General features: G+C 46.4%; 2 protein-coding genes across 4 annotated transcripts in view; one reads left to right on the top strand and one right to left on the bottom strand.

Moving 5' to 3' along the window:
- Window positions 1-6267, bottom strand: part of KCTD19 (potassium channel tetramerization domain containing 19) — a 487519-nt gene extending 481252 nt beyond the window's left edge. The window contains exon 1 of the mRNA XM_029608784.1: window positions 6188-6267. The gene's annotated coding sequence lies outside the window, so the exon portion shown is untranslated. The remainder of the gene's footprint in view (window positions 1-6187) is intronic.
- Window positions 6218-26393, top strand: part of LRRC36 (leucine rich repeat containing 36) — a 287868-nt gene continuing 267692 nt past the window's right edge. For 2 of the 3 annotated variants that reach the window (XM_029608785.1, XM_029608787.1), the window contains exons 1-2: window positions 6218-6693; window positions 17572-17699. In XM_029608785.1, coding sequence (XP_029464645.1) covers window positions 6570-6693; window positions 17572-17699 — 252 coding nt within the window. In that variant the 5' untranslated portion in view covers window positions 6218-6569. The remainder of the gene's footprint in view (window positions 6694-17571; window positions 17700-26393) is intronic. The other variant, XM_029608786.1, reaches the window with a different exon arrangement.

Raw genomic sequence — 26393 nt, forward strand, 5'->3', positions numbered from 1 at the left:
CTGCTAGTGAGTACAACGCTACTGAGTCTCTCTGCTCTAAGGGATCAGGTACTCGCTCCTCAAGGGCCTGCTCTCCCTGTCTCGACGCTCTCCTTTTCTGCTTGGGATTCTGAATGCTAATTCTATTGTGTGCTCATAACTCTCAGTCTCTTTCCACTACAGCACTGCCTACAGAGGATCTACTGTTCCAGTGTTCTGTGAGAGACGCGCCCAGTTGGGCTCTACAACCACTACTCACTACTGCCACCTCTGGTGGTTCCATATACTGTTTAATAAAAGATTCAAATCTGTGTTTGTCTGTCCGGAGTTTAGCCTGACACTGTGGTCCCTCATGGGACTGCCCCCCCGTGGGCATGGTCAGCTGCCACAGTGTCCAAGGATCCACCCAAACACCAATAACCATAACATGACCATGGAAAGTATGGCCTCTCGAGAGACACCACGCCAGAGACGGACATTTATGGTAGTCTGGAATTCCTATCTTCAACATCTGCCTCACTGTGCTCGGAGCCTGGTGCTAAACGACTAATCTGCTATGCTCTAGCCCATCATATACCCTTCACTTTGGACACTTGTTCTCTCAGTCTCATCCTATTTGCTAGCATGTGGAAGGGGAGGGAAGGGAGAGAAGGGGTGGGAAGGGGACAGGGCTGGGGGTAGAGAGGGGGGGGGGGGGGGGGAGAACACACTCTTACTTGTTGTTAAACTGGATATTCCGAGGTAGGTCAGGAACCACCTGCCTCGGTGTTGTTTTATTTAGTCATGCAAAAATCAATAAAACTGTTTGAACATAAAAATATATCTGTAGCAGACAGCCTGTGAGGGAGTGAGTTGGACCGTTAGATGATTGAGGGGTTAAAGGGGCACTTAGAGAAGATAAGGCCATCGTGGAAAGATTAAATGATTTTTTGCTTCAGTGTTTACTGAAGAGGATGTTGGGGAGGTACCCGTACTGGAGAAGGTTTTCATGGGTAATGATTCAGATGGACTGAACCAAATCACGGTGAACCTAGAAGATGTGGTAGCCCTGATTGAGAAACTGAAGAGTAGTAAATCATCTGGACCAGATGGTATACACCCCAGAGTTCTGAAGGAACTAAAAAATGAAATTTCAGACCTATTAGTAAAAATTTGTAACCTATCATTAAAATCATCCATTGTACCTGAAGACTGGAGGATAGCTAATGTAACCCCAATATTTAAAAAGGGCTCCAGGAGCGATCCGGGAAACTACAGACCGGTTAGCCTGACTTCAGTGCCAGGAAAAATAGTGGAAAGTGTTCTAAACATCAAAATCACAGAACATATAGAAAGACATGGTTTAATGGAACAAAGTCAGCAAGGCTTTACCCAAGGCAAGTCCTGCCTCACAAATCTGCTTCAAGTTTCTGAAGGAGTTAATAAACATGTGGATAAAGGTGAACCGGTAGATGTAGTGTACTTGGATTTTCAGAAGGCGTTTGACAAAATTCCTCATGAGAGGCTTCTAGGAAAAGTAAAAAATCATGGTATAGGTGGCGATGTCCTTTTGTGGATTACAAACTGGCTAAAAGGCAGGAAACAGAGAGTAGGATTAAATGGACAATTTTCTCAGTGGAAGGGAGTGGGCAGTGGAGTGCCTCAGGGTTCTGTATTGGGACCCTTACTTTTCAATATATTTATAAATGATCTGGAAAGAAATACGAGTGAAGTAATCATATTTGCAGATGATACAAAATTGTTCAGAGTAGTTAAATCACAAGCAGATTGTGATAAATTGCAGGAAGACCCTGTGAGACTGGAAAATTGGGCATCGAAATGGCAGATGAAATTTAATGTGGATAAATGCAAGGTGATGCATATAGGGAAAAATAACCCATGCTATAGTTACACAATGTTAGGTTCCATATTAGGTGCCTCCACCCAAGAAAGAGATCTAGGCGTCATAGTGGATAACACATTGAAATCGTCGGTTCAGTGTGCTGTGGCAGTCAAAAAAGCAAACAGAATGTTGGGAATTATTAGAAAGGGAATGGTGAATAAAACGGAAAATGTCATAATGCCTCTGTATCGCTCCATGGTGAGACCGCACCTTGAATACTGTGTACAATTCTGGTCGCCGCATCTCAAAAAAGATATAATTGCAATGGAGAAGGTACAGAGACGGGTGACCAAAATGATAAGGGGAATGGAACAGCTCCCCTATGAGGAAAGACTAAAGAGGTTAGGACTTTTCAGCTTGGAACAGAGATGGCTGAGAGGGGATATGATAGAGGTGTTTTAAAATCATGAGAGGTCTAGAATGGGTAGATGTGAATCGGTTATTTACTCTTTCAGATAATAGAGAGACTATGGGGCACTCCATGAAGTTAGCATGTGGCACATTTAAAACTAATCAGAGAAAGTTCTTTTTCACTCAATGAACAATTAAACTCTGGAATTTGTTGCCAGAGGATGTGGTTAGTGCAGTTAGTATAGCTGTGTTTAAAAAAGGATTGGATAAGTTCTTGGAGAAGTCCATTACCTGCTATTAATTGACTTAGAAAATAGCCACTGCTATTACTAGCAACAGTAACATGGAATAGACTTAGTTTTTGGGTACTTGCCAGGTTCTTATGACCTGGATTGACCACTGTTGGAAACAGGATGCTGGGCTTAATGGACCCTTGGTCTGACCCAGTAAGGCATTTCTTATGTTCTTATATGCACAGACGCCCGGGAACGGAGCCGGTTTAGCACACCATTTTTTTTTTTAATTTTCCCCCTCTGAACCCTAGGTGCGTCTTATGGTCAGGTTCATCTTATGGAGCAAAAAATACGGTATATACCCTGGTGGAGAGGAGCTGCAGAGGAGATATGATACAGACCTTCAGATACCTGAAAGGTTTTAATGATATACAATCGACAAACCTTCTCTGTTGGAAAGAAATCAGTAAAACTAAGGGTCATGAAATGAAACTCCAGGGAGGACGACTCAGAACCAACGTCAAGAAATATTTCTTCATGGAGAGAGTGGTGAATGCTTGGAATGCCCTTCCGGAGGAGGTGGTGAAGACAAAAATGGTGAAAGATTTCACAGGGGCACGGGATAAACACTGTGGATCCCTAAAGGCTAGAGGATGGAAAAGAGTGCATGGGGATAATTTGCTGGTGTGGCGGTTGCTACCCTTAACCAATATGCCGTCATATTGTTGATACAACTCCATTATTGCTCTCTGCTTTAACAGCAGGGGGAAAGAGGAAAAGGGGAATTAGTTTCGGACAGCAACCAACAAGGATAATGAACTTTACAGTCTGGGAAAACAAATAAGCATGGGGGGGGGGGGGACTGCTGCTGCGGCTGTTGCTACCCTTAACTAATAAGCCTTAATACTTGTGCTACAATTCCAACATTGCTCTCTGCTTCAGTGGCAAGAGGTAACAGGGAATTGGACTCAGACAGCAACCAACAGGGCCTCTTGACTATGACAGTTTCAAAAACTAAGTATGGGGGTGACTTGTATGGTAACAGTGGACTGTGAGGAACTGCAGAAGGCACTTGTTAGACTAGGAGACTTGGCAACTGATTGGTACAAAGGGAAAAAATAATCCCAACTACAGGTACACAATGCAGGGTTCTGTATTGGGAGTCACTACAGGAAAATGGCCTTGGAGACCTTGCAGAAAATATGTTGAAATCCTCTGCTCAGTGTGCAGCAGTGGGTTAAAAAGCAAATTGAATGTTAGGAATGATGCGAAAAGGAGACGAGAATAAAATGTAAAATATCATATTGCCTCTGTATTGCGCCATGGTGCGACCACACCTTGAGTACTGTTTTCAGTTCTGGTCTCCCCATATCAAAAAAGACACAGCAGACCTAGAAAAGATGCAAAAAAGAGTGACAAAAATGATAAAGGGAATGGAACGTCTCTCCTTTGATGAGAGGCTATGCAGGCTAGGACTCCAGCTTGGAAAAGAGAAAGCTGAGAGGGAATATTATAGAAGTTTATAAAATCCTAAGCGGGGTGCAATGGATAAATAAAAGATGGTTATTTACCCTTTCAAATAATACTAAAACAAGGGGACACTCCAGCAGATTGAAATCAAATTGTAGAAAGTACTTTTCACTCAGCACACTATCAAGCTGTGGAATCTGTTGCTGGAGAGGCGATTAGCATAGCGGGTTTTAAAAAAGATTTGGACAAGTTTCTGGAGGGAAAGTCCAAAGCAAGTTATTAGCCAAGTAGACTAAAGAAAGCTATTGCTATCCCTGAGAGTAAAAGGAATTAGATCTACTTCATGGGATCTGCCAGATACTTGCAACTTGAATTGGCCACTGTCGGAGTTAGGATGCGGGTTCGATGGACTTTGATCTGACACAGCATGGCAGTTATGTTCCCTCTGGAAAAGGTTTGATTCCTGTGCATTACCTATACAGTGATATGTTTGAATACCTTCGTCATATCTCCTCAAGCTAATAGATATTCAGGTCAATAAATCTCATCTCATATGGTTTTTTGTAGACTACAAATGGTGCAGTGTTTCTCTCTTGACTGCTTCCATCCTGTTTATATCCACTTTAAAACAATGGCCTTTTCAACTGGACACAATATTCTATGCAAAGTCTCTCCAATAATACATTATCACCTCCTTTTGTCTGCTTCTCCCTATGCACCTTAGCATCACACTGGTTCTGACCACCATTTTATCACAGTTTCGCTACCTTGACATCATCAGACATGATCACCCTGAGGTCTCTCTACTGGTTAGTGCACAACAATATCTAATTCCCCATCATGTACTGTACTGTTTCCTGGGATTTCTGCACTCTATATGTATGATTCTGCCCTGTTTTGCACTGAATCCTAACTGCCAAAAACTTGCTCACTCCTGTACTTATTTCATCCCCATCCCAGACACAGTATCCATTCTTTGCCAGTTCTAACGCCAAGCCTCTATTTATGGTCGTTTTAACCCCTGGACTAACCCCGGGGCAGATGCAATAAAGTGCACCCAACCTAGCGCACAGGTTAACGAGCAGTTGGATGTGCGTTTTGGAAGTGCTAGACAAATACCTGATGCAAAAGGGGATTAGTGCATCCAAAACACGTGCCCAAATAACTGCATAGCTGATAGTGCTCATCACATGTAAATTCCATGTAGATGAGGCTATTAGCTATTACCCCCTGATGCAGTAAATCTCCAGGCACCCAATGCACACTTTTTAACCCGGAAAATTTAACGGTCTATAAAGCATAAGAAATAAATAAATGAGTCATGCTTATGAAAAAAACTACTAAAGAATTAATTAAAGGAATTGATTACAAAAAAAAACAAATTTCTGGACACAAAATATACGTTTCAATAATTCTTTAGTTGATGTTTAGTGGAGCTAGTGTTCTCTATGGTTCATAGGGAGCGCCCGTAGCAGTAAGCACACAGCCAGGTCTCCTGGGTACTAGGGACGCACAATTTCTCCCTGGCGCATCCCTTTTAATGCACCAGCTCATTTAAATATAGCATCGGCTCCCAGAAGAGGTGGCTGTGTGCGTGTTAAAAAAAAAATGGGCCCCCAGTTTGGATTCATGTTTTTCCGCGTATCTATTTGCATCAGCCTGTAAATCTCTCTCTTAAACATCCCAACACTCACAACACCCACTAACGTCTGTATTAACCTTCAACCCCTTTCGACTTTCTCTCTCCTACACAGCATTCTTCAACTTGTTTCAAACCCACCCCTCTCACAGCATCCACCAAACCCTAATCTTCAATTCCCACTAACCTCCCTCAACCACTACAGGACCCCTCCTTTCCTTGCTCACAGTATCCTCCAAATCCAACGCCCCACGCACAGAATCCCTAATCCCTATTTTAACGCCAAGATTCATTCAAAGCATCTCTCCTCCACTTTGCTAATCCCCAACTCTAATCTGCATCCTGCAATCTCTACACCTATTCTACACGTTCATTGTTTTCTAATCATTCTAAAAATCTCCAAGCCTATTCATTTTTATTTTATTTATATTCCGCTTTTTGCACTTTTTTTTTCAGCACTTCAAAACGGATTACATGATTACATTATGTAGGTTTTATTGTTCATCACTCAGGCCGGTACCGTGTTGAGCGATTAAGAAATACAATACATGTAAATGCATCCAAAGCTGGCGCTAACTTCGCCAATTTACAGAAACCCTGCCCTTCTATATTTATTTATCAACCCACACTCACAATTTTCAGAAAATAGGCCAGGACGGACTAGAATATTCTCTGTCTGGCCAGTCTAGCGGCCGTTTTTTCTCTGACTCCCCATCCCCTGTGCCTCGCGCCCCATCCTCGCGCTCCAACCTGCCAGCGCGCCGCACCCACTGCCAGTCAATAGCTCGCGCCCCTTTCCCGCGCCCTCACAGCAACAGCTCAAGCTACCTGCGAGGCGTTCCTAAGCCTTTCTCCTACTTGCTCAGTTAACCCGTTATGAACCCCGCACCTGCGTACAAGAGAGCACCAAGCAGAAGATCTTCTCCAGCCCACGGAGTAACTGACTAATCCTTACGCCTAGCATGCAGGCGGAACGGTGGTAACTGGGTTCGTGTGCACTACCGTTGCCAGGGGAATGTTTATCGCAGAGCACCGGTTGCCCGGGCAGTTTGAAAGGATGGCGCTGCAAGAGGTATCGCTGAGCGAGAGCTGGGTGAGGAGCAGGGCAGTGGAACAGGGACAGAAAGCTGACAAAGCAGGTAAAAACGGCTTTTTATTCCTTCCGAAATCACTGACTAACTTTCACTTTCCGGAAGCCAAGCAATAACTCTGCCCTCAAAAACTAAAGACGTTGTTTTCATCTACCCCCGAGGATAATGCAAATCTTCCTTTTGCAAAACTAGGGAATAAAATATTGCGTCTATAGAAAGAAATCAATACTTACCAACATCTCCCTACCCCATATCAAAAATTAGCAATTTTAGGGAAGTTACGCGTTGATAGAGGAATACAGTGTTTGAAAGACACGGGGTCGGGGTGAATTTCTCAACTTGGAAGTGATCTATTGCTGTAGTCGGGAACGGCTATAGGTTAACCAGCACCCTGTGTCAAAACTGAAATTGGTGACCCTGCCCACCTTGGTGGCAGCTCTAGCATAACAATCTCTCCTTCAGCAGTGTTAATGGCTCTGGCACAATATACCCATCTCTCCCCACTACAGGCACTTCCCTGTCCTACCCACAGTATCCAGCATCTCTTTCCCTAGCACCCTCTTCTGTCTACCCTTTCTTGCCTAGTAGCATCTCCTCTTGTTAGGATTTGTGGGGATGTGGGCCCCTGGGCCGAGGTGAGAGATGGTACCGCCCATGGGGAGGAGCCCCATGAGCCTCACCATCTGGAGGTGAGGTCTCAGCTGTGAGGTGCATAGAGCAACAGGTGCTGGAGAGAGAGAGAGAGGAGACAGAGGAAGCTAGGGAGAGTGACCCCAGGTGGTGGAGTCACGGAACGTTAGCGCAGGGAGCTGACGTTAGTACAAGCTTGAGAGTCCTTGAAACTTTATTAAAGAAGCAGAGTGATACTGCCCGCGGAGCGGGGAGTGTGGCAAAGACACACAGGCACTGGGGAGCCCCAGGGTCTGTGAAGTGGGGTACACTTACAGAGAAGTCCTCTGTAGTGATGATTCGGTAATGGTCCGCAGAGCGGGGTACACCGGTGAGGGTTCCTCAGTAGCAATAATACGGCAATGGTCCGCAGAGGTGGGGTACTCACTGTAGCAGAGTGGAAGTTCCAGAGAAGGCCCCGAGGAACGAAGCAGGCAGAAGTCCAAGGCGGAAGGGCCTCCGAGGAGCGGGTACCTGGAACATCTCATGTCACGGAAGCAGGAGCTGGAACAAGCGACTGTAGCGAGCGAAGCGGATTCAGCAATGAGGGAACTCGTTGCCAAGTCGTAGGTAGGCAGGGCCAGCCGGCTTAAGAGTCCTTGAAGAATGACATCATCCGAGAGGGATGCCCCTGAGGTTACCGCCATGACGTGCATAAGACTGGCCCGGTAGCGCACGCGCGTGCTTAAGGAACGCTGAGGGCAAGATGGCAGTCGGCAGCGTCCAGCCATCCAGGGGGCCCAGGAACCAGGGTCTGTAGGCCGGCGATAGCTGGCGGAGACCACGAGTTGACCCAGAGGAGTCAGTGTAGTTAAGCAAGAGGTGAGCAACAGCGGTCACAGCCGTCTGCCACCGGGCGTAACACCCTTTTTCTCATCTATGTTCTTCTTCCCTGCAGGCTGATCCTTCACGTACCGCCAAAGACAAAAGTCTTTTCTTCTGCTCAATATTCCTGAGTCTCTTGCAGACATAATATGGAAGGTGTGGGAGGGAGGCATAGCTCACACATTCCAAAAGCTGTCCCTGGTGGTAGTACCAGGACTGGAATAAAGATTTCTGAGCTTCTAGTACAGATAGCCCCTGCAAAGTAGGATAAAGTAAAATATCTATATATCTATATATAATCTATAATATAATATCTATATATCTACAAGTCTAGAAAGAGATGTAGCTTTCCCCCCAAAAAACATCCCAATCCACCAGTCCCTGGTCTGAGTCTCAACACTCCTCATCCTCAGCTACACACTACCTTCTCTTCTTTTACCCTACTTTTCAGCTTCCAGTGGGAGGCACTCCTGGGATCTGCAGCTGCCAGGGGTGCTGTGGCACTGTAAGCATATACAGACTTGAGCTCCACATTCACAGAGTACTACTCAGAGGCTTTGCTAGAAGAAGGAATGAGGCAGAGTATAGGGGAAGAAAAATGAAGGTATCTCCGTGACACAGAATTGGTGGATATCAACCAAACTCTCGTAATATCCTAGGACATAACCCATCTTGCTGGACTGCTTTGTCTACTTTCTTTTGCTAGTTGCATATAAAACTTTTCCTCTATAAAGGGAGTGATACCATTTGGAAGATGGTTACACTCTGGAATTAATTGCCAGAGAATGTGATGATGGCAATTAGTGTAACTGGGTTTAAAAAAGGTTTGGATAAGTTCCCAAAGGAAAAACCTATAAACTGCTATCTACTAGATAAATGAAGCTTGACCGTCCCGACGTGCCGCAAATGTGCAGTAGAGAGCAACTCTACCACGCAAGCGTGGGCAGCACATCGGTCAGAGCTTGCCTGTAACAAAAATGGCGCGGCGAGGAGCAGTAGCGGTGGCGGCGGCGAGGAGCAGTAGCGGCGGCGTGCGCGAGGGAGGGAGGGACCTCCCCCGGAGATCTTCCGTCTGCACCATCCGAAGGGGTTGTGAATGAGCTGAGAGAGGGGGAGTGACTGAGGGGAGGGGGGAGGGAGGAGAGAGTGACTGAGGGGAGGGGGAGAGAGTGGGGGGTGGGAGGAGAGAGGGAGGGGAGGGAGGAGAGTGAAGGGAGAGGGGAGGGAGACTAGAGGGTGAGGGAGAATGAGGGGAGGGTGAGGGAGAATGAGGGGAGAATGAGGGGAAGGGGGAGAATGAGGGGTAAGGAAATGGACTGAAAAAAAAAAGTTAATGTAGCCCGTTGTTACAGGCTTAACGACTAGTTAATTAATAAGCAACAATAGTTTGAGGGCTATTTAATGTTTGGGTACTTTCTAGTTACTTGTGACTTGGGTTGGCCACTGTTGGACACAGGATACTGGGCTTGATAGACCCTTGGTCTGACCCAGTATGGCATATCTTGTGTTCTTATTGCTGCTTTACCTTATGAAGTCCTGCCATCTTTTTGTGGTCTTCTTCAGCATCTCCTTTGGTAAATACTGAACAAAATATAGGAAAGAATGCATTAACTTTACGATCTCCTTAAATTGGCTGACTTTTTACTCTGTTAAACTTCTACTGCCTCTTCACCGTACCAAGTTGTATTATGTCCCTGTTTTATTGTAACTGCTACTTTCTCTTTTAGCACCTGTTAATGTTCTTATTATATTAGTTTGTCACACCTTGTTAATTGTAAACCGACATGATGCGATTCCCATCGCGAATGCCGGTATAGAAAACTCAAATAAATAAATAAATAATTTTTAAATCCCTGTACGTACCAGGATCAGTCCAGACTACTGGGTTTTGCCTCCCTTCCAGCAGATGGAGACAGAGAAAAACTTTGAGAGCATCCCCTCTTAAGCCGGTGTGCTACCTGCATCTTTTCAGTATTTCTCTGTCTCCAACAGATGGAGGTGGTGAAAAACTGCGGTTCTGAACCAGTTTGGGTTCCTAAAAAAAAAAAAAGAACAGCCTCAGAGAAGTTTTATTATTTTAGCCAGCAGGAGAGAAGAAGCATCTTGGGGTTTTTTTCCTCCCAGGGGTTTGGCAGGTCCTGGTGGGACCATCCCCCCTGGTAGCAGGGGCTCTCTTTTGTTGGTGAGGCGCCCGGGGTGACACCGGTGGTCCTGTCCCTCCCCCCCAACCCCCACTAATCTGCTGGGATCAAGAGAAGTCTGCTGTTCTAAACGGTATAGTCCTTAAAAAAAAAAAAAAAGTAAGTTTGTTACGTGGCTGTGTGTGTGACAGAGCTGATCTTGGTTTCTCAACGGGGGACCGTGTTGGCAGGCTCGGGGGGGGGGGGGGGGGGAGTTTTCTTCGGCTGGGCGCCGGTCTGCTCGCTCCTCCTCGCGGTGGCCATGTCACGTGAGGTTCGTTGTTCGGGCTGCGGAGAGTCTGCCTTGCAGCTCTCTCGCGTAGTTCTGTGCTCATGTTGTCTCCCCGGCAGGGAGGGAACCTCAGGAACAATGGCAGGGACCTTGGGCAGGACCTGCGGGGCGGGTAAACATCCCGCTTCGCAGCAGAGTGATGCCGATCCGTTTTCTGTCAGCAAGGGAATGGCGGCCACCTTATACACTTTTTCTGCTGCTCAGGAGAAGGTGGCTGGGGGAGGGGATCTCCCGCTGGCTCTGTCACCTGCTGCAAGAAGTCTGGGAGACCCTGAGGATGACTATTTTGATTTTTCGGATGATGAACCCTTTACCCTGGAGGGGGAATTAGTCAACCAGCCTGCTTTTACGCCGGACTTTGTATTCTTGATGAACAAAGCCTATTTGGCTAGCTGGTCCCAGCAGGGGGCGTTCCCATGCAAGGTCCTTGTTCTGGTCCACCTAAAAAGGTCCCCAGGTGAATGGAGCCCTAGGCTCGGTCCGAGTCCAGCAGATCAAGGTGCCGGCGTTCCGGGGTGGTCCGGCTGAAGCTTCCTCAGGGGTGCTGGAGCCTGTGAGTCCATTTCCTCAGTTCGCGGTCCCGACTCCTCCTCTCGGCGGTGGTACCGATATGGATGAAGACCCAGAAAACCCTTTGCACCTGGATTGGGATGATCCGAAAGTCGTCCGCTTATTTCACAGGGAGGAATTGGAGCCCCTCATTCCCTATGTCCTGGAGGAACTGGGGCTTGCCCTTCCCCAGGCTGATCCGGGTCAAGACACGGTCGACCCCATTTTGGCCGGCTTACAGGGCCCAGCCAAGACTTTTCCCCTGCATCAGATGCTTCAACAGCTTTTGGTCCGGGAGTGGGATACTCTGGAATTGGGCCTGAGAGTGGGCCAGGCGATGGACAAACTGTACCCCTTGCCTGAGGAGATCTTAGACCTTCTGAAGGTTCCTAAAGTGGATGCTTCAGTTTCAGCAGTCACAAGGAGAACCACTATACCAGTGGCAGGTGTGGCGGCACTTAAAGATCTCCAAGATAGGAAGCTTGAGGTTCTCCTCAAACAAATTTTTGAGGTCTTGGCCCTCGGCATTAGAGCCGTTGTCTGCTAAGGCAGACAGAGAGGTATATTGATGAGACCTTCAGCGACATAGTAGCCAAGTCCCAATTTCAGACTGGCAGCCCTGGTGCTGCCTTGTAGGAAGAAGGTCTCATGATTGGAGAGCATCAACCTGGTGCAGCAGGAAAGGATCCTGTAGCAAGGACCTGCTCTCCAGGTGGTGCATTGTCCTCTCGCACCGAGGATTATCTCCCAGGGCTACTGTTCAGGAGGGAAGGGTTAAGTCAGCCGTCCTAGTTGGTGATTTGATTATTAGGAATGTAGACAGGCATCCTGGGAGCCAAGATGGCGTCTTGAAGGAGAGACACGTTTGATTAGCTCTGCTCTGCGTTGTTCGTTTTCCTTGCTTTCTTTTTGGCTGCCTTCACAAGCATGCCTCACACCAAACATAAGGGTAAACTGAGGGAGGTAGCCCCAGCTGGCCCTGTCCAGCAGAGAATCGAGGGCAATTTTATCGCTGACCCCGGACAAACCCCAGGCACAGGAAGCACTATGACTGCCAGCATAGAGTGCATGTCGGCGTCACTTGCTTCATCAATATCATTGAGTCCTGGAATGCCAATAACTCCCTCCCCCTATTCTGTGACCCGACTAGCAGATTAGATCGACTGGTGGAGTGTTTGGGAACAGTTCAGTCACCCCTGGAGGTCGTTGGGGCAAATCCCTCGGTCCAAGTCGAGAAACATGAAGTAAGTAAAACTTATAACATCTTACTTCAGCCATTGGGTCAACATACTTCGGTGAGAGAACTAGAATGCCGTGATTCGCCTGCTATGGCGTTGACTCCTATGGGGGAAGAAGGAACTGCTAGTGTCCACGGTAATGTGGTAAATCCTAGTGGTTTAGATTTGGTTGGCTCTATTACTAAAGTGACTTTTCCTAAATCTTCAGTCATTACATTGGACTCAGTGTGGGCAGCGATAATGACTCTGGAAAAGTCTATTTCCTCTTTAATTTCTCTGACAGTAGATATAAATAATCGTATATGAACTTCAGAACATTTAGTTGCTTCACATACTACAAATTTATCCCGCACTATTCCAGCTTGGTGGCCCTGCTGACGGCCCTCACTAGCAGGTCGATCCAGTATCGTCCGCTCGAGGATTGCCCGTCTGTAACGTGCTCGTAGCGCACAATTCGGGCGCGCAAGGCAATTCGGCGATACAGTCTCCAGTTTCACGCGTCCGTATCACTTCTGAAAACAGACGCATAACCCTTTCCGCAACCGGCATGTAAATGAACGAAAAAGCTGTATAATGAAGGAATTAGCTATTCCCCTGCGATACTGTAACGGGCGCTGATATTATCTCCTCCGTAACCCGCTGTTCTGCCGCGGCCTTAACCTGCTAGTTTACCGCCTCCCCCTAGTAGGAGTTAGTGTAGTGTAGTGTAGGGTAAAAACATTGCTTACCCGCTCTGGTCCCGTCCGGTCTCCTGCAGCCCCGTCCGGACCGGACGGGGCTGCAGGAGACCGGACGGGACCAGGGCAAAAAAAAACAAACGAAAAAGTAGCAAGGCTCGGGCCTGCTATGGTAAGTTTAAAAAGTGTAAAAAACAAAAAACCTGTGTGTTATATAAAAAAATAAAACAATTTTAAATACCTGTCGGAGGGCCGTGGGTCCCGGTGGGCGGCGGGCAGCCATCAGCGGCATCCGGTAGTCCCTTCTCCCTTCCTCCCTCCCTCCCCTGCCTGGATGAGCGCCAAAATCGCACGGGCGGGGCGGCAGCGGGGGGGGGGGGGGGGGGGGGCGGCAGCAGGAGCCGGGAGCGGCGGGTAGGCGGCAGCGGGGTCCGGGGGGGGCAGCGGCAGCGGGGTCCGGGGGTGGCAGCGAGATCCGGGGAGCCAGCAGCGGCAGCATGTTCGATCGGGTAGGCAGCTAGGTGGCAAAGTAAAGATGGCCACCTGCACGGGAAAATCGTGCAATTGGCCGCTGAAGACGTGACGTCACGACGTTTGGCATCACGGGGTGTGACGTCACGTCTTCAGCGGCCAATTGCACGATTTTCCCGTGCAGGCGGCCATCTTTACTTTGCCACCTAGCTGCCTGCCCGATCGAACATGCTGCCGCTGCTGGCTCCCCGGATCTCGCTGCCACCCCCGGACCCCGCTGCCGCCTACCCGCCGCTCCCAGATCCTGCTGCCGCCCCCCCCGCTGCCGCCCCCCCCCCCGCTGCCGACCCGCCCGTGCGATTTTGGCGCTCATCCAGGCAGGGGAGGGAGGGAGGAAGGGAGAAGGGACTACCGGATGCCGCTGATGGCTGCCCGCCGCCCACCGGGACCCACGGCCCTCCGACAGGTATTTAAAATTGTTTTATTTTTTTATATAACACACAGGTTTTTTGTTTTTTACACTTTTTAAACTTTTTTACACTTCCTGGTGCCTGTCATTTCAAATGTCATTTGAAATGACAGGTACCAGCGCACCCAGGTTACTGTATAGGCGCTGTTACAGCGCCTATACAGTAAAATGGGTTGCGCGGGCATAACCCTTCCCTAACGCTTCACAGCCGCGGCATGCATTTGCATGCGATTAGAGGAGAGTATCGGGGAGTTAGTGAAGAGAACTGTGCGTGCGGGGAGGAAGGGTGCGCCTGACACTACCTCACTGTTTTTACCGCGGCCTTACTGGATCGACCTGTAGAAAGGGTGCCGACGCCAGGAAGTGGCCGCCCGCCGCCGTACAAGCCTTCCAGGATCTCAAGAGTGCCTTCTTGCATGACACCTGTCTCCGACACCCGGATCCTCAAAACCAATTCATTGTGGAAGTCGACGCCTCCGATGTGGCGGTCGGAGCCGTTCTTAGCCAGCTTTCCAAGAATGGTAAATCCCTACCATGCTCGTATTTCTCGCATAGGTTTTCCCCCGCAGAGAGAAACTACGGTATTGGGGACAAAGAATTACTAGCCATCAAATTAACTTTCTAGGAGTGGCATCAATGGCTGGAGGGGGCCCAACACCCAATAATCGTCTACACAGACCATAAGAACTTGGAGTTCCGGTGCCGCGCCCAGCGTCTCAATCCCCGGCAGGCGCGCTGGTCCCTCTTCTTTAGCCGGTTCAATTTCTCTCTCCATTACAGACCGGCAGCCAAGAATGTTTGGGCGGATGCTCTCTCCCGCACCTCGGAGACTAATGATACCGTCAACACCCCCCAATACATCCTGGACCCAGCCAAGGTTCTCGTAGCCGCGTCTGAAGTGGTTCCCGCGGGTAAGACGGTGGTTCCCGCTCACTCACGGAAAAAGGTATTAGCATAGGCCCACGATTCGCTGACGGCAGGGTATCTGGGGTTGGCCCGGACTCTAGAGCTCTTGACGGAGTTCTATTGGTGGCCACAGGTCAAAGAGGACGTTCGTCTCTATGTCCAGTCATGCCCTACCTGCACCCAACAGAAACCTTTGCAGGGTCGCCCCTGGGGCCTCCTTCAACCACTCCCCATACCTAAGGAACCATGGACCCACATATCCACAGATTTGTTTGTAGAATTACCACCCTCGGAGGGGAAGACCGTGATCTGGGTCACGGTTGAATGGTTCTCAAAAATGGCCCATTTCGTGCCTCTTGCCAAACTGCCTACAGCCCCAGAGTTGGCCAACCTGTTCACCCAGCATATCTTTCGACTGCACGGACTTCCATTGCACATTACTTCTGACCGAGGCCCTCAGTTTACGGCAAAATACTGGAGGGCTCTTTGTAAAAAATTTGGAGTGCAGTTGGATTTAACCACCACTTTTCATCCCCAGAGCAACGGTCAAGTCGAATGTACCAACTGAACTCTGAAGGCCTTCCTTCGAGCCTTCGTCGGAGACCTGCAAAATGACTGGGTCGCCCTCTTGCCCTGGGCAGAGTTCTCCTATAATCGTCACAAACACTCTGCTACCCTACAGTCTCTGTTCCAAGTGGTCTAAGGGAAGTCTCCCAAGCCTCCCTTGCCATTGCCTTTGACAGTGCCGTCCCCAGCAGCGCAACTAACTGCCCGGCAATTACATCATCTCTGGCAATCCACCCAGGAGAAACTTCATCGGACGTCAGCCAAATTTAAGGAGTACGCAGACAGGACCCAACGACCCGCTCCAGTTTTCTTACCAGGGACCAAGGTATGGTTAAGTACCAAAAATATTCAGCTGCGCATCCCTTCCATGAGGCTGGCACCCCGCTATATCGGTCCCTTTGTTGTGGCCGAACGCATTGGGGCAGTGTCTTACAGGCTACGGTTGCCATCCACCCTAAAGATACATGATGTCTTCCACGTCTCCCTGCTGAAGCCTGTGGTTCTTTCCCGATTCCAGACCAGGCTCCCGGAACCTACTGTCACCACCGCTGACCAAGACAACATGCCTGTAAAAAGGGCTCACCATAGACAGCAGTCTGAAAACAGCCATACCTAATACTAGGGTTGTGTGAAGAACGAACCTATCGGTTCGGGCTTCGTTTTCGGCCTGCTGCAGGAAATCTCGTATTTCCCGCGGTTTGGGCCTTTAAAATTCAGGGAGACCCGAATTTCGGTTTAGTCCACACCCCGAAATGAATTTTTCCCGAAATTTCAGGAAAAATTCCTTCGGATTTCGGGCTCCCCGATCCAGGACGAATGCACATCCCTACTTAATACCCACCAGCCTCCTTGGAGAGTCGACTACCTCGCTAAAGCTTAAGTTCTGCAAAATACTGAGGGGATCATGAGGCAGCACATGTGAGGGAACTCCTGCGCATGCTCAGTAAAGTTTTTACTGAGCTATGAGTCATGAGTCATTCTGTGCCGTTGGATAATGACATCCATGAGACATGGCTAATTCATCTTGCTGTCTATAGAGAACCATGTTTACAGGTAAACAAACTTGCTTTACACCTGCTACTGAACAGAACCTGAGGGTTGATTTTCAAAGCGCATAAAGCCCTCTAAGTAAAATGTTTTCAGAATCAAAACCTTTATGCACATGAAAAGAAACTGAATTTATAAAGCATGTAAATTGCCTTAATTCTAGCTATATCTGATCAAAATTCTGCAGAAATAGGATTCAAACCTTCTCTTAAAAAAACAAAAGACCACTGTAGTTTAACCCAGCACAAGACAAAATAATTCCTGACATTGCGCTTTAAAGTTATCCAGCTGGGTTCTGATTGTTTTTCCTCAAATTTCGTATGAATTGTATTGTGTTTTCGGAGAATGTGTTTTGTTGTTTTATGACTTGGTACAACTTGAGAATTTTCTGGAAGGTCATATAGCCTACTCAACTGTTGGGATACACACTTAAACTAGAGGATTATAGTCTAATGTAATAGTGTCTGGCCAAATCTTTCCTCGGAATTGTTGTTAACCTAGGTTTCCTTATGTCTTTTTCTCTTGATTGGTGTTTCTTTTATTACTTCTATAGCTCTCCTTATTGATAACTAGTTGTGTAACATATACCAGATTTTTTTTTCTTATTTTGTTTAATTTCTTTTATTACCTATGCATGACACTTTTTTCCTGTCAGTGTTTTACATGGTATAATTTGAGAAATATTAATTAAAAAAAAAAGAAATTGAACTTACAAAGCATGCACATTACTCTAATTCTAGCTGATTTCTCTTAAAAGCTCAGCAGAAATAGGAGTTAAAACCTATTAAGCAGAGATACCACTTTATATAAATGAGAAATGTTACAGGAAAGCCTGCTTTCCTTAATTAGGGAAGTGTATATAAGGGAATTTGGAAGTGGGATGGGTGAAAATATAAACTATGCCAAATTCTCAACAGATTAAAATATCCAAAAATACTATATTAAAGATCTATAGCAAGAGGTTGTTATATATGGTAAATTTAAAGGATTCTATAGTTTTCACATCACTAAAATTTTGAAACTGATCTGTTTTCAGACATGGTGGAATTTCTCTCATTGCAAGGATCTTATGCTAAGAAAATCGTGTCCCTTGAAGATGCTTTTAAAAATTTTAAAAATCTTCAATCATTAGATCTATCCAGAAATTTGCTGACTAGCCTAGAGGTAAGTTTCTTATTATGTATGATGAAGGTTTACAGATTTTACTAAAACATCAAAAGAAGCCAATTTCAGTTTTCAATGTTATATGCTGGTATAACATTCTGTATCTTTGGACCCTGAAACTGGTGTCTCGGTCATCCTCTGACAGGCAATTCTAAGTAAGAAAGATGTTAGTAAGGGGTTCCCTTAAAGATTACTCTCTTTACCTTAGAATACCATATCACAAAAGTCTAACATATCAGCGCTCCTTAGAGTTGATGCATCATTTTGAGCTCAGTTAATTATTTATTAGATCAGAGCCATTCAATAACTCAATCAGAGATATCCTCTTGAAAAAGAATATGATTTTTATTTTACCTGAGGAAAGTATTTAATTGATCAAGTCATATCATAGATACAGAAAATAAAAAATGAAAGTTGGTTTCTTACCAATGAGTTAAGTCTGCCAGGATCTCGGGCATGCCATACTCTGGATAGCATAGCAGCCTCGAGCTTCCACACTACACTGTATATATACTCTTTTTCTTGTTGATAATTCATGGACTCATGGCCAAGAATTTAAGTACTAATTTTATTTCAATGCAGGTCAAGGCACACTATCTCAGATACCTGGTCTCATATATTTTAACTAGCAACTGTACCCGTTCTACGCCCGGGCAGCGAGCCTTTTTATTGGCACATATGCTCTTGTAGGGAAGCGTTAGCTGAAAAGGAAAAACTAAATTGTTTTCACCCAGGGTAAGGGACGTGGAGGCACATTTGCTAAAGCCAGGGCTGGCAATGTTTATTTACCAAGCTGTCTCTCGCACTCCCCCACACCCCTTCTCCTCTCTCACACACACATTCTCTCTCATCAGCATCCCCTTCCCCTCATATAGGCTCCCTCTCTCTGAAACCCACACTCAAGCATCCCCCCACCCACCCTCTCTTACCTCCCATGCTCTCTTTCACACCCTCCCCACCCCCCTCTTACCAACCATGCTCTCTGTCACCCTCCCCGACACACATTCTCTCTCAACGGCATGCTGCGGGACCCGCGCCATTCACAGCGAAGATGAAAGCCCGGCACACCGTTTGCAGCACACGGGGGCCTTCCATTTTCGCCTTGAGCAGAAAATAGCAGTGGAGACCCCGGCATGGCACGAATGGAGCGTGTCCTATTGATCCTCCTCGATCTTTCCACAGCCTTTGACACAGTAGACCACAAGACACTAAAAGCCAGCCTAGAAACCATTGGGCTCGCCGGAAAAACTCTAGACTGGTTCTCCTCTTTCCTAAATAACAGGTTCTACAAAGTCTCCGTCAACAACAAATCTTCTGAAGCCATCCCCCTTGAAACAGGAGTGCCACAAGGGTCGGCTCTATCGGTCATACTCTTCAACATTTACCTACTACCCCTTTGCCAACTTCTATCAAGCCTAGGAATAACTTACTACATGCATGCCGACGACATTCAACTCCTCATCCCAATCACTTCCACCTTAGAAGACTCATTGTTGACAGCAGCCACACACCTTGATACAATTCGAAATATGCTAAACCACCTAAAACTATGCCTAAACATGAACAAAACCGAATGCATGCTAATCAGAAGAAAAATCTCAGGATCATTAACCACACCACCCTTCCAAATTGACAACCTCAGCATGCAACTCAAAGATAACGTAAAAGACCTTGGCATTTGGATTGACAGCGAACTAAACTATAAAAAAACACATTGCAACAAAAACAAAAGAAGGCTTCCGTAAACTCCAAATACTCAAACACCTAAAACCATTGCTGAACCACCTTACAAGCCCTCATCTTCAACAGCCTAGACTACTGCAACTCACTCTTAATAGGTCTACCTAAAACAGCCTTAAAACCTCTTCAGTTACTACAGAATGCCGCAGCCAGAGTCCTAACTGGGAAAAAGAGATCCGACCACATCACCCCCGTACTCAACAATCTATACTGGCTTCCAGTAGACAAAAGAATAGAATTCAAAGTTCTAACAATTCTACACAATGCAATTCATAAGGCCGACAACACAGCTCTGGACAACGTCATACATGTACACAGGTCACTACGCACGACCAGGTCAACAAGTCACCTACATCTAGAAGTGCCACCACTACCGCTAGCCAAACTGTCCTCCACAAGAAACAGAGCCATTTCCATTACTGGCCCGAATCTATGGAACTCCTTACCACAACACCTGAGCTCACAAGAAAACCTTAAAGCTTTTAAAAAAGAACTCAAAACATGGCTTTTCAACCAAACACTCAAGGGTGGCATAGGATAGCACAACAGACCACACCTACTGCATCTCATCTCCGAGTTTGCAATATCATTCCATTGACTCTCTCTCTGACTCACCGAATCCTCACCTATCTTCCACCAGGCAGTGATGCGGAGGGGCAGCCCACCAGTACCGGGCACCTTTAGGGGCAATCGCTGAGAGAAAAAGAGACCAAAAAGACAAAAATTGTAAAAACTTCACGCTGAAACTGAGAATGCTGTGAACTCAGGGATGAAGAGACCCGCCCCCACTGACGTCATCACACTTAGCGGTAAACGGCCACATTCCACCAGGCACTCCCCTTTGTGCACCCCTTCATGCAATCTTTTGTGCTACGCTTATTTTAATTCCCTTAAGTTTTTCCTTTGTTAATTAACCTTTTTCATAGTGTTTACTAATCTCTTGTTTATTAAATATGTTCAATGTATTTGACGTAGGAAACCTATTTTCCTGCATACTCTGTTTTTAATGTAAACTGATATGATTTGTATCTGATACAAGAAGGTCGGTATATAAAAATTCAAAATAAATAAATAAATAATCTTCTCCCTCTAACAATTCCTCCCCATACATAATTTGAGCACAGCTATATACCTCGTTATATGATTTATATCATTTGTTTGGTTTTCTATCTATTGTACTAAGTTATTGTTCAGTACCAGTTCATGTTACTGTTTAAATGCGTCAGATGTAACAAGTTGTTATAAATGTAAACCAGAGTGAAGGCATTTTTTTGCTATACTTCGGTATATAAAAAACTCCTAAATAAATATTTAAAAAAAAACAACTTTCTTTCAGGCCGATACAGTAAGGTGCGGTAGAAAGAGGTGCGTTAGTGCCCGGCGCTCCTGCGTTTGCTGCATGCACAGTTCGGATCACCTACCGCTCGATACAGTATTTAAATGGCATGCAAATGCAAGCCGCGTCCATGAAGTGCAATCCATTTTACTGTATAGGTGCTATACAGCGCCTATACAGTATCCTGGGTGCGCTGGTACCTGTCATTTCAAATGTCATTTCAAATGACGTTTGAAATGACAGGTACCAGGAAGTGGATGGTTCTCCTACAGACCCCGCTGCCTTGAGCGCCCGGCGCCAGCAAGCCCCAGCAGCCGGCGATCGGAGGCAGGGAGCGCAACAAAGCACCCTCCTTCGGACGGACAAGAGAGACAAAATTTCACAGTCCCAAATCAACCCAATCCAAGCCCCAGCAGAGAGAGACGAAATTTAGCCGCCCAGTCCCAAACCAACTCAATCCACAGAAAAAAAAAAATGTTTCTCGCACTTAGCCGCCCAGTCCCAAACCAAACCAACCCAATCCAAGCCCCAGCAGAGAGAGACGAAATTTAGCCGCCCAGTTCCAAACCAACCCAATCCACAGAAAAAAAAATGCTTCTCGCACTTAGCCGCCCAGTCCCAAACCAAACCAACCCAATACAAGCCCCAGCAGAGAGAGACGAAATTCAGCCGCCCAGTCCCAAACCAACCCAATCCACAGAAAAAAAATGCTTCTCGCACTTAGCCACGCAGTCCCAAACCAAACCAACCCAATCCAAGCCCCAGCAGAGAGAGACGATATTTAGCCACCCAGTCCCAAACCAACCCAATCCACAGAAAAAAAAATGCTTCTCGCACTTAGCCGCCCAGTTCCAAACCAACCCAATCCACAGAAAAAAAAATGCTTCTCGCACTTAGCCGCCCAGTCCCAAACCAACCCAATCCACAGAAAAAAAATGCTTCTCGCACTTAGCCGCCCAGTCCCAAACCAAACCAACCCAATCCAAGCGCAAGCAGAGAGAGACGAAATTTCACAGTCCCAAACTTTCCCCCAGCCCCCGCTCACCTGCCCTGGCCGCGGCCACGCAAGCCCCCAGCAGCAGCAGTAGAAGGGCGTCGAGAGAGAGCGGCTTCGGCAGCCCCGCCGGCGAAGATGAATACGTGCACCTCTGTATGTCCAATATGGGCGCTCAAGGCAGCGAAGGCGCACGCGCACACACCGTGACCAGCTGGACGTCGGAGGTCACGACGTGTGCGCATACGCCTTCGCTGACATGAGCGCCCATAACGGACCTACAGGCGTGCATGTATTCACCTTCGCCGGCGGGGCTGCCGAAGCCGCTCTCTCTCGCCGCCCTTCTACTTCTACTGCTGCTGCTGGGGGCTTGCGTGGCCGCGGCCAGGGCAGGTGAGCAGGGGCTGGGGGAAAGTTTGGGACTGTGAAATTTCGTCTCTCTCTGCTTGCGCTTGGATTGGGTTGGTTTGGTTTGGGACTGGGCGGCTAAGTGCGAGAAGCATTTTTTTTTCTGTGGATTGGGTTGGTTTGGAACTGGGCGGCTAAGTGCGAGAAACATTTTTTTTTCTGTGGATTGGGTTGGTTTGGGACTGGGCGGCTAAGTTCATCACACTAACGCAAGGGTCAGGGTAGGCGGTAAATTAGTAGGTTAAAGACGCGGCAGATAGCAGGTTAAAAAGGCGATAGTCGGGGCGCACTTTACTGTATGGGAGGGAATAGCTAATCGGATCGTTTACATACATATACATGCAGTGGACGGAAAGGGATACGCGTCGAGTTAAAGAAGCGGTAAGGATCGGTAAAAACAGATAGTGAATCGCGGGTTAGACTTACACGGCGAAATTGTGAGTACACAGCGGGTTAGAAACGGGATAACTGCGGCCATGCTTTACTGTATCGGCCTGCCTTAAAATATACATAGGTCTTTTACACGCTAATTCAGATTGATGTTGCCTAGTTGCTCTTACAATCTTTGTGCACGATTTTATGTTATGTCTTTCGTTCCTTGTCAATATTTATTTTTAGGAACTTTGTCCTTTGAGTTTCACTTTTTATGTGAGGTTCCTGATTTTATTTTTTTTTTTTTTATTCATTTATATTATGTGTTGATTATTTTATGCTGTTGTTCATGTTTTATATATGTTTTATTAATTTATGATTTCAATTACTCATTATTTATATATGTATGTTTGCTCTTAGTCCCTGAGGCAGCCACTGGTGAGTGGCGAAACTCGGCCTGAGTCGGGCAATTTTATTGTTTTACACATCTCCAGCCATTAAAGATTTTGAAAAAGACTTTCTTTGGCATCTACTCTCTTACGTTTGCTCACGGCTTTTTTAGATTGCCTACCTTCTTGTTTTTTGGGCCCAAGAGCAATCTTCAGCCATCACAGTCGCTAGAGTATCTCGGTGTTTGGTTTGACACAAAACAGATCAGGGTGTTCCTGTCGGAGAGCCGTATTCTGAAGCTGATGTCGCAGGCGAGTCTATTGATGAACACAATACGTCTGACAGTGTGTTCCTATGTTCAGGTGTTTGGAGGTTGTGCCGTGGGCAAGGGCATGTATGTGTCCTTTTCAGCGCACTTTGCTGTCTTGTTGGTGCCCAGTTTCAGGACTATTCCATTCAGCCTCACCTACCAATGGAGGTCTGCGCTCACCTGTAGTGGTGGTTAAAAGCAGATCATCTAAGAAAGGTCTCAGATTTTCACTTGAATCAGTTCATTCCCCTGCAATCTCTAGACAGAGAAAGAAATACGGTGGAATATCGCATGTTATGGCGCTTGGATGTCAAGAGGCATATCTTGAGGTATTTGGAGGTTTCTAAACCTCTCAGGAAGATGGATCGCCTGTTTGTTCTCCATGGTGGAAGTAAACTGGGCGAGCCGGCGTCATGAGCTACAATAGCTGAACAGCTGTAGCCTAGTCATGTTAGGGTTCATTCCACTAGGACTCGGGCAGTGTAATGGGCGGAGGTTAGATTGTTGTCTCCTGTCGACATTTGCCAAGCTGCAACTTAGTTCTCTTTACACATCTTTTCCAGGTATTATCGCCTGGATGTGCAGGCCCAGGAGGATGCAGCCTTCGCACATGCGGTTTTGACTGGACCATGGGCAGCCTCCCGCCCTGTTTGGGAGTAGTTTTGGTACATCCCACTGGTTCTGGATCCACCTATCTGAATGCTAAGACAGGAGAAATTACTACTTACCTGATAATTTCCTTTTCTTTAGTACAGACAGGTGGATCCACTTTCCCGCCCTTGGCTGCCAAATGGTTGTGCTATGTTCCTCCTACGTGGCTGTGTGTTCTAGGAAATATTGGTAAGTGTCAGTTCACTCCCTAGACATGTTATTGCACTCCTTGTCTGAGTTCAGTAGTTTCCTGTTGGGTGAGTACTGGAGTGGTTGTTTGTTAATAAGTAAGTCTTTTGTTAGTTTGTCCACAGTTAGCTTTTGCAGAGAATACTGTCAGACTAATGTCATTGCAGGGGTATATATACCAAGATGTCATCTTTGCTCCGTCTCCATCTGCTGGTAGAGTTGCATTATTCAACTGGTTCTGGATCCACCTGTTTGTATTAAAGAAAAAGAAATGATCAGGTAAGTAGTAATTTCTCTTTGCGTCGGTGCGCATGTCTATTAAAATTCCCCCACTTACGCGGTAGAAATGGCATTTGTGCTTCCACTTAAAATCATGTGCACATGTGCACGCATTCAGCCTATTTTATAATATGCACGCATATATGTGCATATGTTATAAAATGGCTGCGTCCCTGGGTGCAAGCCAGAAAACGTGCACCCGTGTACCTACCGTATTTTTTGCTCCATAAGACGCACTTTTTTCCCCCAAAAGTGGGGGGAAAACGTCTGTACATCTTATGGAGCGAATATAAAAAAAAAATTAAAAATCTAACAAAACCCCCGCCCCCTCCTGACCCCCCCAAGACCTGCCAAAAGTCCCTGGTGGTCCAGGAGCGGTACGGGAGCGATCTCCTGCACTTCAGCCGTCGGCTGCCAGCAATCAAAATGGCGCCGACGGCCCTTTGCCCTTACTATGTCACAGGGGCTACCGCTGGCATTGGTCGACCCCAGTGACATAGTAAGGGCAAAGGGCCGTCGGCGCCATTTTGATTGCTGGCAGCCGACGGCCCAAGTCCAGGAGATCGCTCCTGGACCCACGCTGGACCACCAGGGACTTATGGCAGGTTTTGGGGGGGGGGTCAGGAGGGTGGGAGGTTGTAGTAAATTAATTTGGAAGATCTTGGGGAGGGGTCAGGAGGGTGGGGGGTTGTATTTAATTAATTTGGCAGGTCTTGGGGGGGTGTTAATTAATTTAAAGGGTTGGAATGGGGGGGGGGTTGGGGGTGGGCGTTCCCACAGAATTAGAAAGACAAAAGTTTTCTGATCTGGGGAATGGTCCGAAATGGGCCTCCCCAGACCCGAAAACAAAATGGGGAGACAAAAAATGTTATGCACTCTCCTAATTTGCTCCATAAGACGCACAGACGCCCGGGGACAGAGCCGGTTTAGCACAAATTTTTTTTTTTTTTAATTTTCCCCCTCTGAATCCTAGGTGCGTCTTATGGTCAGGTGCGTCTTATGGAGCGAAAAATACGGTATTTAAAAGTTACCATCATAGGTTTTAGGTCCTGACTAATCAACAGATCATCGTAAAATAGGTTCTATTTGCAAGTACCTACAAGCACGAAACATTTTATTACTGATAGGAAAAGGTCACACATCATTATATCTATTTTCTACCAATTATAATTATCTTTTATTTTGTTCATGGAACCAAAAATCTCCTGATGTACAACCTAGTACAAATTTTTTTACAAATCTTTTATTCTTATAATAATCGAAATAGTAGCCTCTGTCTTTGTTCATAGCAAGCATAGCATAAATTAGAAAAGATCATTTTTAGCTAAGTTGAACTATATGGCACTATATTGCACTACATTGAACAGAGAGATACAATAAAGGTTTTTTACTTCCTCACTCCCATGTTCCTTTTGTAGTCTGCCAGACAGAGCCAGCTACATGAATGCCTGTATTTCCACTAAGATTTCTAGTTATTGCAGAACTTGCAGCCTATAGCTATTTGATGGTTTATTCAGCTAATTCTTCTGTGTGGTAGTGATTGGTTTCTAATGCTAACTCAAAATTATACCGAATTTGATAAAACCACAATAGCAACCCTGTACCTACCACTTTATTTAAAAAAAAACACCTCATATACTCCATGTACACAGAAACTCTGGCAATAATAGCTATAGAGTAGAACTAACATGCTTCCTATTTGCTTTACATCAAGGAATATTCTCATTTTAGTGTTCCCTCAATAGAAATGTCACAAACTTCTTTGATTACCTTTTGGTTTCTGAAGCAATTCAAAAACTTGATAGAAACAAACTGTATATCTTTATAGCAAATGTACCATGCCATGGCAGCATTATCTCCGAGGACTATTACATCAATCACACCATCCCCCAAAAGACAATAGTCCAAGTATCACCACCAGCCCTAGAATTTCAATATACTTCCTATTGGATAGTGTGGATTGGAATACAAAACAAGCTAGGCGGTTATAAGTTACTACTTAGAATTTACATCCTGGTAGAATAA

This window comes from Rhinatrema bivittatum, chromosome 7 (genome assembly GCF_901001135.1).
Source record: "Rhinatrema bivittatum chromosome 7, aRhiBiv1.1, whole genome shotgun sequence".
Classification (NCBI taxonomy): domain Eukaryota; kingdom Metazoa; phylum Chordata; class Amphibia; order Gymnophiona; family Rhinatrematidae; genus Rhinatrema; species Rhinatrema bivittatum.